Source organism: Podarcis cretensis (assembly GCF_951804945.1).
Source record: "Podarcis cretensis genome assembly, chromosome: 9".
NCBI lineage: Eukaryota > Metazoa > Chordata > Lepidosauria > Squamata > Lacertidae > Podarcis > Podarcis cretensis.
The window spans coordinates 39,239,521-39,253,279 of NC_137178.1; the positions used below are offsets into that span (position 1 = coordinate 39,239,521).

At 40.9% G+C, this 13,759-nt stretch overlaps 1 protein-coding gene across 1 annotated transcript; it reads left to right on the forward strand.

Annotated features, from left to right (window-relative positions):
- Nucleotides 1-571: 571 nt before the first annotated feature.
- On the forward strand, nucleotides 572-13,745 carry TMEM184C (transmembrane protein 184C). Its single transcript, XM_079990619.1, has 10 exons — nucleotides 572-812; nucleotides 3,909-4,039; nucleotides 4,126-4,162; nucleotides 5,637-5,842; nucleotides 7,026-7,100; nucleotides 9,158-9,251; nucleotides 9,980-10,092; nucleotides 11,060-11,159; nucleotides 11,767-11,938; nucleotides 12,096-13,745. Exons 1-10 carry the CDS (start codon nucleotides 696-698, stop codon nucleotides 12,356-12,358), a joined length of 1,308 nt encoding a protein of 435 aa, XP_079846745.1. The 5' UTR covers nucleotides 572-695; the 3' UTR covers nucleotides 12,359-13,745.
- The last annotated feature ends 14 nt before the right edge of the window (nucleotides 13,746-13,759 follow it).

Below are 13,759 nucleotides of genomic sequence, written 5' to 3' on the forward strand. Positions count from 1 at the left end.
GGGGGGGCTTGTAAAGAAGCAAGGGCTGCTCCCCATTTATGAGGAGTCACAATATCGGCTTGCAAGCCTGAAACGAAACACAAAAGGCTCCTTCTTGTCCCAACTCTGGCGTTTATCATTCTCAGGTAACGGGAAAGTAAAAAGTAAAGCCCGAGGCTTAAGAATCGTGTTTTTTTTATCGTGCTCAGCAACGTGTTTTTGTAAACCCCTTCTCTTGTGACTGCTTTCCTAGTGCAAACGCTGCTTAACTAAACCCCATATTTAAAAGCTTCTTCTCCAACGCTCAGCAATGCGCAGGCTTGCACCATTCGCACAGAGGAAAGGCACAGAGGCTCCCAGCTGCGATGCGAACGCCCCAAAGTCCCTCGCATCTACCTAACCTTCCCCTGTCGATGTATAGGGCAAGAGAGAAGCGCTTGATTGCCACCTCGCGGTTTACCCAATCCGGCGTCGGTTCCGGCAAGGGGCGGGTTGTTTACTTGGAGGCGCCGGAAGCAGCGCTTGGTCTTATGCTGCGGCGGTGGGCGTGGCTCCGCTCACCCTCCCTCTTGGCTTCGCCCGCCAGGGGTGGCTGCGGAGGGAGGGGCGGCGGCAGCGATGCTCTCCGCTCCGCGGCGCCGGCGGTGTGGGGCGGGCCCGTCAGGTCCTTGAGGCGGCGCCGAGAGACACCTTCGGCAGCCCCGCCACCCGCCACCATGCCGTGCACCTGCGGGAACTGGCGGCGCTGGATCCGGCCTCTGGTGGCCACGGTCTATGTCGTGGGGCTGCTGCTGGCCGTGCCGCTCTGCGTGTGGGAGCTGCAGAAGCTGGAGGTGAGGGCGGAGCGGCGCCGGGGGGCGGAGAGAGGCGGGCCAGGGGCGCCTCCGGGGTGGGAATGGGGGGAAGAGGGGCGAACCCACATGCGCTCGGCTTTGCTGACAGTCTTAACGCCGTCCTGAAACGCGCTTCTTCCGCGCACAACATGGAACGTGCGTCATGTGGGAATGCGCTTCGCGCTCTAGGCTTAGGAGGGACACGCAAAAGAAACAACGGACGGTGCTAGAAGTGACTGTGTCACGTGTCCCCCCTGCTCTCCATCCCGATGGTTTCTGGCCTTGAGGGATGATGATGATGATGATGAATCACCCGCCATTGTAGGCCCCAGCTGCCCTTCCAAGATAAAGCCAGACATGTCACCGTGGGCATTATTCTAGGTACTGTTTGGCAAGCATCCTTTACCCCTTCAGAAAGGAAAAAGAGAACCTCCAGCACGTTTTGCCTGGTTCAGAGGTGAGGTCAAGAAAGAGGGTTGTTGTAACCATTGTTTTCTTAAAAGTTATCTTCTGCACCATGAAAATAAATAACAGCAGTAATTAAAATGAGAAAAAGAAAGAAGAAAGAGGATTTACACATCCTCTCAAAACTCTGCAGCCCAACTCACTTCTGGAAGGGCATATGTATCCTAGGGTCATCTTGGGTTGCGGAGCTCAAGTAAGAATGCTTAGCTTGCTTGACCCCAGATAACCTAAATGTGATGTTTGCTACATAGGGAGCAAGTAAGAGGAAGTCCAGAAATACAGATATCTACATAAATACTCCTGTTGCGAAGGCCAGCACCCTGTAGTGAGACAGCAAGAGCATCAGTGGAGAGGACTAGAGTGTCAGCAGGTGAAGGGGATTTCTCTTGTCTGTACAATGTACTAAAGATTACAACAAATTCAGGTGTTCATGGGGGTAGGCGGTGCCACATAGAAAGATGCTGTATTCATGTTTTTAGTTCATTACCATCCCACTCAGAGCAGTTCATACGAGGCTAAAGGAGTTTATGAAAACACACAAACAGATGAACAGGATCCATCTTTCAAAAACAGGATTCAAAACCAGCAACCAAACAGTAGCTCCCACGCTTAAAGAACAATTTGTTCCATAGCGCATGGACAAGTTGGCTGGGGAGGGGAAGGTAGTTAGAAGGAGTAACTTAAAGCAAATCCAGAAGCCAGGGATGTGTATACTCCTGTCTTCCATTTCCAGAATCTCTCACAAGAGATACAGTGGTGCCTCGCAAGACGAAATTAATTCATTTCGCAAGTTTTTTCTTCTTGCGAGTTTTTCGTCTTGCGAAGCACGGTTTCCCATAGGAATGCATTGAAAATCAATCAATGCATTCCTATGGAGACTGTCCGGGGACAGAGGGGAAGCGCCGCGCGCCTTCCCCTCTGTCCCCGGACCTGTTTAAAGCAAGGGACAGCGGGGAGAAGATTGCTTCTCCCCGTTGCCTGCCCCGCAATCTCCGGGGACAGAGGGGAAGGCGCGCGGCGGACCTGTCCCCGGACCTGTTTTAAAGCAAGGGAAGGGGCAGCGGGGAGAATCGCTTCTCCCCGTTGCCGCCCCTTGGTTCAAAAGAGGTCCGGGGACAGCAGGGAAGACGCGCTGCGCTTCCCCGCTATCCTCGGAGCTTGCGGGGCAAGCTTCGTTTTGCGAAGCAAGCCCATAGGGAGATTCGTCTTACGAAGCGGCTAAGAAAACGAAAAAGTCCTTCGTCTAGCGAGTTTTTCGTCTTCTGAGGCGTTCGTCTTGCGGGGCACCACTGTACTTACTTGACATAAGATCATTATGACAGGGAAGGGTTTAATCCAAAGAGACAGGCAGGTAGATGGTGCATTTGCCTGTTAATGGACATCATTTGGTTGGTGTGGGTCTTACTCTGAGGTAGACAATGTAGTGCTCTCCAGATGTTTTGGACTACATCTCTCATCATCCTTTGCCATTGGTCAAGCTGGCTGGGACTGATGGGCGTTGTAGTCTGGAAATCTGGAGGGCACCACATTGTCTAACTTGTGGCACTAAGTGATGGGTGCAAAGTGATGCCTTCTGCAAATGAAAGAATACAGAATAATGAATCTCAACACCTTCAATCTACATGTGAGTTATGGTAATTTCTGTCTTCACATTTGCTAGTCCATGTGGACCGGCACTTAAGTAAAACACATCTGTGCTAGTACCCCTTCCCTGTACCTATTCCACAAGACATTCTTTGAATCTCTGTGTTCCCGCCTTCCCCTTTAGCATTTCCATATTTAAAGTAGGCAGCTACCAGGGAATCCCTGTTACTCTTATGTGAGGCTTGGAATTTGCAGTGTTTAATTAATCGTTTAGTGAACTATTGCAGATATTTCTGTGCCTTCAAATAACTAGGTTGCTCACAGGATTGATCTGTAATTATAAAGGTTTCTGGTGATGCTAACTATTCCCAATCATCTGTTGCTTAGACAGAAAGGTAGTTTATAAAGAAGAAACAGGCTCTAAGTGTCTTTATGCACCCTGTCCTTGTGGCTGCTTTACATGACACAAGGAAAAATGTCTCCTCACAGTTAAATGTTTACAATAACGTTTAAGAAGATGCATACATAAAACACACACTAAAATAAGCACTCTAATGTTGCATATTAGAGCTGCCCATTGCAAACAAGATGGTATACATGCATTTTCCCTTAAACTACTAAGAAGTGTGTTATGGAAAGATCTGGACCAGGTTCTTGGCATTTAGCAGTATGTGTATTACTAACTTAAATGTTAGTGTAGAAGTGAGGGAACCTCTTATGCTGCAAGTTGCTCTTCTTAGTGTTCCTAACTTGATTCTTGGTTAGAACTGTGTGTGTTAGATATTTGGATCTAAAGGAAGTTGTAGCAGCTGTTGTAGCTAACCATACTTTAAATTTTCAGTCTAATGATGGTTCAGTTGCAAAAATACTATATGTTTTAATTATTAACGTATGTTCTGCTCTTGGAAGAGAAGAGCCATTAAATATAGTACTTCTGCTTCAGAGAAAGCGATTTATGGACTGCTTTATCGGTTTTACTATCATTGTTTCTCAAATTTCCTACTGTAATTTCTTGTGCTTGTGCTCTTCTTTTTTGTGTTGTTCAAGGTTGGAATCCATACCAAGGCATGGTTTATTGCTGGGATATTTTTATTGATGACAATACCAATATCTCTTTGGGGAATATTGCAGCATTTAGTTCATTATACTCAACCTGAATTACAGAAACCAATAATAAGGTAACCTATCATATATGCTTCTGCTGGTTATTCCATCTTAGCAATACAAACACTTGGTTAATTGCAAATGTGTTTTCTTATGACAGGATTCTATGGATGGTGCCAATTTACAGCCTAGACAGCGTGAGTATTTTTTCTTTCTTTTTGGGATTACCGTATTTTTCGCTCTATAAGACGCACCAGACCACAAGATGCACCTAGTTTTTGGAGGAGGAAAACAAGAAAAAAAAAATTCTGAATCTCAGAAGCCAGAACAGCAAGAGGGATTGCTTCGCAGTGAAAGCAGTGATCCCTCTTGTTGTTCTGGCTTCTGTGATAGCTGCGCAGCCTGCATTCACTCCATAAGACGCACACACATTTCCCCTTACTTTTTAGGAGGGAAAAAGTGAGTCTTATAGAGCAAAAAATACAGTATTGAATCCATGCTCTAGAAACCAGTTGAATAATCTAATAAACTAATGAACCACTGCTGATTTTTCACACAATACAACCTTTTGTAAAATTGTAACCTCATTTCCATTAAGGTTTCCTGGCAGAAGCCCACGTGTGTGTGATTGAGGCATTTGTTAATATGTTGCTTTTCTGGAGTTTCATCCAGTAAGTCATACTCTGTGTTGATGGTCTGAAGCACACTGATTTCAGTGGGTCTACTCTGAGAATGATTAAGTCAAGTACAGTGGTACCTTGGGTTACATACGCTTCAGGATACAGACTCCACTAACCCAGAAATAGTATCTCGGGTTAAGAACTTTGCTTCAGGATGAGAACAGAAATCGTGCTCTGGCGGCAGCAGGAGGCCCCATTAGCTAAAGTGGGGCTTCAGGTTCAGAACAGTTTCAGGTTAAGAACGGACCTCCAGAACGAATTAAGTATTTAACCCGAGGTACCACTGTACAGTCATACCTCATGTTACGTTTGCTTCATGTTATGTTTTTTCAGGTTGCATCCTACGGTGACCCGGAAGTACCAGAAAGGGTTACTTCTGGGTTTCGCTACTCTCGCATGCGCAGCAGTGCCAAATCGCGCTTCGCGCATGCGCGCAATCACCAAATTGTGCCACGCACCTGCGCAGATATGGCGCTTCAGGTTGCGGGCTTTTCACGTTGCAAACGGGCCTACGGAACGGATCCCGTTTGCAACCAGAGGTACCACTGTACAACTCACTGAGCATTAATTCACTGGAAAATAAGACGTAATGCAATTGAAAGTAGACATGTACGTATTTGTATCTAATGTGAACCATAAGGCCTATATACAGAGCATGTTGCTTCTCTGTTTTGCAGAGTACTAGCTCATTGTTTGCTTTGTTTTGTAACACTGTTTGCCTTGTTTGCAACAGCAAATACAAGCTCTAAAGGATATCTTGGGAAGTACGTCCCATTTAGCTCAATTGGATTTAATTTAGTTAAACCATAGGATTGAGCTATAAGCCTTTCTTAATTATTGAATGTTTAACTGCAGCACAGAGTTCTGTAAATTATTTATTTAATTTTTATACTGGCAAACAATAATATTTCAAAAGAAAATGCAATAGAAGGGAATCTCAGTGTAAACTGCAGTGCATGTGTGTCTAATCTAATGTATTTTTCTTTGATAGTGGATAGCATTGAAATATCCCAGTATTGCAATATATGTGGATACTTGTAGAGAATGCTATGAAGCCTATGTCATCTATAATTTCATGGTCTTCCTTTCAAATTACCTGACCAATCGGTATCCAAATCTAGTGTTAATCCTAGAAGCCAAAGATCAGCAAAGGCATCTACCACCATTGTGTTGCTGTCCACCATGGGCTATGGGAGAGTGAGTACATCATACCGTTCTTTTTTCAAAGCTTATATTCATGTCATTGGATTCGTGTAAGATTTAACACACTTTTTTTGCTATATGTGGCACTAGTTTTCATTGATGCTCCAAAGAGTTCTTGAAAAACACATTTTTTAAAAATACTTTGGGAAATTGTTTCCTGAAAATAGGACTTGTTAGTGAATCAAAAGGATTAGTTTTTCCCAGAAGCAGTTGGTAGCTTCATTGACTGCTCTAAAAGAATGAGTGAATGCTGTAGGGTAGTACTGTACAGCAGTTAGATTTCAGGGATTGACACTCACTTAGCTTCTCCCCCTGACTTGTAGTAGCTTTTGGTGGGGGCTGCTGCTTTCTCTATTCCAGAATGCAGCAGGATGGAGAATGCACCTTTGTAGTGCCATCATATGGCAGCCTGCCCTGGGAAGGAACAAAGTGACCCAAGTTTCCTTGTTGGTGCAGTCCCTCTCCCAGCAAGGTAGCCTTCCAATGATGATTAATGTCTGGGCTCACAACAGGGTATGAAGAAATAAGGCAGAATGTCTTGACTACAATTAAGATGAAGGTTTTGCCAAAGTTTCTATTCTAGTTTTAACCCTTCCAATGAAAGGTGTGCAGTTGAAATTCAAGACTTGTAACAAGTTTCTTTGAAACTATAAATGCTAAAAGTTAATGCGTATTATGCAGCTGTGTCTTTGAAAGGTGAGATACCATCAACATATTTTGATAAATAGCAGCATACAGCTCATTGAATATCTATGTGATGGTTAGAACCTAAAAGTAATAATTAGTTAGCCAGGGATGTAGCCATCCTGTTACCTTGCTGGATCTGTCTGCAAAACAGTATCTCTGCAATTTGTATAGGATCCTGTAGAACTCTACAGGTGCCCGTGTTTTTCCACATGGTAGAGCTGTAGAAGTGGGAAAATATATTGAAATAATGTAAGATAAAGTATTAGAAATATTCCCGTATGAAATGGTGATTCTTAAAAAGTCCCCCCCCCCCCGGAAGATATTACATAAAGGGTTTCAGCTATATTCTGAGTTAGTCTTTGTGATGTACAGGAACTTTGTTGTGTGAAATGATAGTTCTGGATGCTAATATTTACAGTAAAAGTAGAATATATGGTTGTCTGTGTTGCAGCTTTGAATGAACTGAACTCAGTCTGTGTCTTTTTCATAGGGTGCTGTTGTTCAGGTGCAAGCTTGGTGTTTTGCAGTATACAGTGGTCAGACCATTCACCACTATTATTGCTTTGTAAGTATGAAGAAATATTTTAGCCTCAAAATGCTATATATAGATGTATCACTTTGCTAGTGATGTGAAGTGAGAATATTCTCTGCTAGAAAATTCTCCGGAAAATATTCTCCACAAACTGTAAATTCTAATGTAAGAACCAGTTTTACAACCCACATTTAAAAAATCTAGTAAATAATAAATCAAGCTGTGATATTGCCAGTGTAAGTAGTGAATAATGATTTTTTTTGATCCAGTTACATTACTGGGCATTGTGTCGTTCACCATTGGCAGTTCTGAAATGTGAGCTACAGAAAACATTTTTATTTATTTTTTTAGTTTTAAAAAGGCTATTCTTATAATTTGATGAACATTTGAATTTGTATGTATTTCTACTATATGTAATAACCTTTTTTTCTATTTTGGTGTGACCTTATTCTTAGCAATCTTATACCTTTGGCCATACAGTGTGATTTTTTTTTATACAGAAAGTAGCTTTAATGCTTTATACACTTAAAGTACCTAGGCCTATATAATTATGTGTAACAGCATGTGAGGTGACCTTGATTTAAACAGTTGACATTTCTATATTTTTATTTAGTGCCAGTAACTGGTTTTTGCAGGGCCATTCAGTGGTACACAGTGCCATTTACCAGAGATTGACATACGGAAATATATTATCATATAATTATCATATAATGATAATATATTTAATGTTAATGGCTTCTTTTTTATATGTATGCATATAATATTGTTTATCAAGCTGTGTTTTAGTCACATGCATATAGTTATTAAGTGTTAGAGCTATTCGAAGCACAAGATAGCCTATTACTGAATTTACTTGAATTTTCAATTTCAAGTTTGGTGCAAAAAATCAAAGAATGTGAATTCACTGCATTGCCCCATTGAATAAAAGTATCTGTACAGTTTTTGGTTGCCCATGAATAAACATGTATATTAATGTATATTAACTAATTATTATTAACTAATTATCCCAGATCGCAAGGTGATTAGATTGGTCTCAACTAGGGCCAGGGCCTTTTCAGTACTGGCCCCAACTTGGTGGAACACTGTCACAAGAGACTAGGGCCCTGTGAGACTTGACATTTTTCTGCAGGGCCTGCAAGACAGAGCTGTTCCGCCCGGCCTTTGGTTTGGACTCAATCTGACCCTTATGTTTCCCTCCCCTTATGGTCTTGATTTATTGGCTACTTTTAAAATGAGGCTGCATTTTAAATTGCATTTTATCCTGTATTTTAAATTGGTCCCCCCCCCCCATTATGTTTTTACTGTGATTTTATTGGTGTTAGCCGCCCTGAGCCCGGCTCTGGCCGGGGAGGGTGGGGTATAAATAAAATTTATTATTATTATTTATTATATTTTAAATGAAAATTCTCTAATATCTCATTAATCGAGAATATTCTCAAGAATATTCTCCAAAAGATTATTCTTGAGAATTTAACATCACTACTTTGCTCTTCTTTTCACTCTTTTTTTGGTTTGGATAGCTGTGCTGTTACTCTGTCTTCTAACCTTAAAGACAATTGCTCATGTAGACAATCAACTATAAACTTTTTCTAAAGTGGAGCTTTATCTAAAAGATGGTGTTTCCTCCCATGCTTTACTATGCATAACCATCCCCAAAGTAATTTTTCTCTAATACAGTAATTTATATTAATCAGGTTTTAATTCTTTGAGTGATATCCAATTGTTGTGTCCCTCTTGTACAAAAATGACTTCTCTTCCTGTTGCATATCCATAAGGTCTACCAAAGTTTGTTCTTGGCTTACCACTCATGGTATGTTTGGCAGAAACAAACTGTTGTCCGGGTTCAGATAACATGCCAAACTCTGGCTTTTTTAATCTGCATTGTAGCAGCAACGGGAGGATAACTGTGGGAGCTTCAGAGCAGCATGCACTAGTGCCCTGCTTGTTCACATTAACCCATAGTTAGTTTTAAATGCTGGCTTAACATGACATTTGAACTGGACAATTGAATAGAATAGGACTCTTGTGCGGAGGATTGCAACCATAGCTCCTGAATTTTCTGAGCAATGTTTTGTATTAAACTCTTTCAGAATATGTGAATTGGTTGGTGTATACGATGAAGGAAACTTTAGCTTCAAAAATGCTTGGACCTATTTGGTTTTTTTCAACAATATCTCCCAGCTTGTGAGTAACAGAATTTGAGTTTTCTTTCTCTTTGGAGTGATATTTAAGTGTTTTATTATTATTTTTTTAATTAAAGATTTTAACAATTGTGGTATGCAGAACATATTTTTGATTAGGTGCTTTTATCCTTACATACATTACACATAGAAAATTAAGATTATATGAGAACTAATCCTTAACTTTGGTTCTAAATATGGTGCTATGGATTTTATTGTGTTATTGTACATCTATTTAATTGGTTTTAGAGGCTGCCCTGAGGACTCTGAAAGGTGGGATGATACTGCTTTATATTTATATCCCGTGTATTTTCCATCATGAAACCCACAGTGATATACATGTGGTTCCCTAGTGGTCACCCATTCAGGCACTGATCAGACCAAGATGTGCTTAGCTTCAGCAAAGTGGTGGCTTCCTTCTCTTTGCAGAAAGAAACAGAGAAATATACTTGGGAATAAAGGAAGCTTATGGCAGCAGCATTCTGGGGTTTCAGACAGGTGTCCTTCCCAGGTCTAGATGGAGAAGTCAGTGATTATACCTGTGATCATTCGCATGATATGCATGTGCTTTGGCACTGAGCTTTGACCGCCTAGCCATAGATGTTTTTAAATGTTTGGAACAAGAATTTGAATTGGCTTGATGTGTTCCGGGGGATTATTGGTATGATGAAATGTAGGAGTTGTGTGTGTTCCCACTGCAAATTGCTAAACATTTCTATCCCTCTGTTCTAGTTTGCCATGTACTGCCTTGTGTTGTTCTATAAAGTACTGCGGGAAGAACTAAACCCAATCAAACCTGTAGGGAAATTTCTGTGTGTAAAGATGGTGGTTTTTGTTTCTTTTTGGTAAGTGGAGTGTTGTAAGCTTTTTTATGTAAAACCTGTTGCGCACATGTCTAAATGCATATGGATACTTAAGTGTTTGTCAGAAAACAAATAGTAATATAATAAGTCTGTTTTTATTTAAATTGCTTACCAGCACAATCCTGTTCATGTTTACTTGGAAGTAAATCTCTTTGGGGCTTACTTCCAAATAAGTGTGTGCATTTATAGCCACCTTTATCATTCCCAGGGAGCTCAATATGATGTACGTGGTTCTCTCCCTCCCCATTTTATCCTTACAACAACCCTGTGAGGTAGCCTAGGCTGTGAGACACTGACTGGTCCAAGGTCACTCAGTGAGCTTCATAACTGAGCAGGGATTTGAACCCTGGGTTCCTGGATCCTAGTTTGACACTCTAAACACTGCACCATATTGGCTCTCTAGCAAACTGGATTCACCTATGCAAGGTGTTGTACAATAGTGAAAAGACCAGCCTTCTTCTGTGCTTAAAATTGCCATGGTGTTTTTTTTAAAAAAAGTTTTGTGTTTAAAAACATTTTCATGCAACTTCAAAATAGCTAAGGGTACGACCAAAGTTTTAGCTCTCTTTTATCTAATTCATTTTAAAGTTTTAGCACAGATTTCCAGTTTATGCTGAAACCTTTCTCCATACTGACAGATCATCTTTGATCTCTTTCCAGAGACACCTCTTAGCCTAGCACAACAGTTTGCGTGGAAGTTCCTTTTTTTGTGGGTGATGCACATTCACTGTTCCTGTGTGAGCATAATGGCCACAGGGCTTGCAAGTTCATATTTCTAGCATTTTATTGATCTGCTTTGTGATCTTAGTATCTTTCACAGATTGTTTTTGTTTTTTCTAACCTTACAATAAAAGCTCACTAGGACTTTAGACCAGAACCTGCCTCTCAGCTGTGTTAGCTTCTGTGTGGTGATAACCCAATCTCTTCTAAGAATGTCAATTTTGTATAGGCAAGCTGCACTTATTGCATTGTTGGTGAAAGTCGGTGTTATCTCTGAAACACACACATGGGAATGGAAAAGTGTTGAAGCAGTGGCAACTGGTCTACAGGTAAGTTGGAACTGCTGTTGTAAACATAAGCCTTCCAGCGCCCCACATCCTTTGGAATAGATAAAAGGGGCAGATTGGTCTTTGAAGCAAAAGCATTATGGATACATGTAGCTACCTTTTTCACTGAGAGTGAGCAATAGTTACCAGCTCCATTGATCAAACTGTCTTACAACACATATCTGTAAATATGCAGGTAAATTTAAGCACTTAAAACTAGTTTTCTAATGGTGTGACTAGTATACTCTTAATAGCTATGCTACCTGCATTGGCCTGCATGAGCGCAGTCCTTTCAGTATCATGTTTTGCTTTTTGTCTTCTCTAGCAGGTGCGAGAAGGCAATATTTACTCTAAATTAAATATTTAGTTGGTTGCCTGGGGCTTGCTGTCTTAATTTAACCAAAGTACGAGAACAGACTTGGCTGATGGTCCCACTATATGTTTAAGCTGGTGTAAAACACAGGAAGTTTCTGGAATACTATTATTCCGTAAAAGGTAGTTTGTGGTTAATTGGCCTTCAAGTAAGTCTAAAGGAGCTGCTGTGAGGAATACATTACATGGTTGCATATGTGGGGCTGAATAGGACTGAATTTGGATTTTTTTGTTTCAGGATTTTATTATCTGCGTGGAGATGTTCTTTGCTGCAATTGCTCATCACTACAGTTTTTCCTACAAACCTTATGTGCAGCAAGCTGAAGAAGGATCATGCTTTGATTCTTTTCTTGCAATGTGGGATATTTCTGATATCAGGGCAGATATAACTGAACAAGTTCGCAATGTTGGTAAGTGAGAAGGAAAAAAATGCACCCCTAGGAAAAACTGGTGTAAACATTTGAGTTTTCTGAAGATGCCACATGAGCCGTATTGCTAGGTCATTTTTCTATTAACTGCAGTGCCAGACCTATGAGAATAATTTGTTTTTAAATACCTTCCTTTTAGGAAGAACAGTTTTTGGTCAGCCAAGGAAAATGTTTTTTGGTGAAGATTATGAACAGAATGAACATACAAGTTTGCTGTCATCATCCACCCAGGATCCAATTTCTACTGCTTCTTCAATACCATCATCACCTGTGGGGCACTATCAAGGGTTTGGGCATACGTTGACTCCAACAATGCCTCCTGAACCAATATCTGATGTCTTGTGTAAATCAGCAGAAGAGAGTGAGAATCCTCCAACAGAGAAGCCTCTGGATGAAAGTTAGACAACTCTTTTCTCAAATGTTTTGGGATTTGCCTGGATGATGCTCCTATGTTTGTTTGTTTTTGGCCTTGGGGACCTCATTCTTCCCAGAAGAATGTCAGCTGCACCAAGCGGCACATAAAACAAAACAGATAATGGAATTTAATTTTAAATGGGGAATTTATGAACTATCACTGAAAGAGCCTATTGGTGCCAGACATATAATTAAATTATTACAGTAAGTTGAGTAGCCAATGCTGCTTGGTTCAAAAACCTGCTTCTGTAATTGGAGTGAGGTAGATAGTTCGTGATGTTGACTCTCCTCTCAAAGTAATTGCACCATCGCAGAATACCGTCTTATCAGCATGCCAGAATTGCTGCTGAGCTGCTGGAGACCTTAGCTGGAGCAGTAAATGAAATCATTCTTTTAACAATACTGGCATATATGTGGCACAGTCCAGTTAAGCAGAAGTACTTGGATTTGAGCATTATATGCTGCATTGGCTCTAAATTTTGTTGTTAATGCATTAAGTGTATCTTGGCCTTTCGCATACTGGAAGTTGCTCTGGAGGGTAGTAATCTACTGCTGCTTCCTGTTAGCACAGAGATTACCACTAGAGCAACAGAACTCCTCCCCACACCCTCCCCAGATGTGTCACAGAGGATTGAAGAAACAGATTTAGGGGATGCACGGGGTGAGGTGGGGAATTCCTGTTGTTTGTGGTAGTTCTTGTGCTAATAGAACTACTTGATGCTAAACTGAACACAACTCGGAGTCTAAAGGCATTCTAATTAGAGAGTTAAAATGAAACAAGGCTTTTTACTGAAAAACTGATCAATGTTCCTGTATTTTTGTCTCAAAAAACTCATAGGATTACCAATGGTTCGTCAATTAATCTGTGCTCCTCTTATCATGCGGATACCATTTTAATGCCTACTATTCTTGAATTTATAGTATATTTGCCTTCCAAAAATGTATCTAGAATCAAGTAAGCTTTGAAATACTAATACAGAATGTAACAACTTACTGTTTTAAGGACTTGCACATCTGGTCAACAAAAGGGACTTGTTACCCATTCTCACATTTGTATCTGCATTGCATGCTTGCTGTCTTACCTTCATATAAAATGCTGCAGCAAGGTTTACATTAAGTGGCATCTTCAGAGAGAACTCAAGCTATTTTTAGCATTCAGGTGCCCTTTACAGGAATTGAGTTTTTAACTGTTTTGTGGCTGCTACGGTGAACTCATCCTACAAGTGCTTTTGCAGTACTAGTGTGTTATGTAAATACTTGGCCTTATTCACTAGGCTGCATATTTTATGGATAAATTTGGTGTGTCCTTAAAGTGGTTAAAGGGCAAATCATTGCCTTTATTGTACATAATCAAATAAAATTTTATTAACTCTTACTTTGCACTCCTTC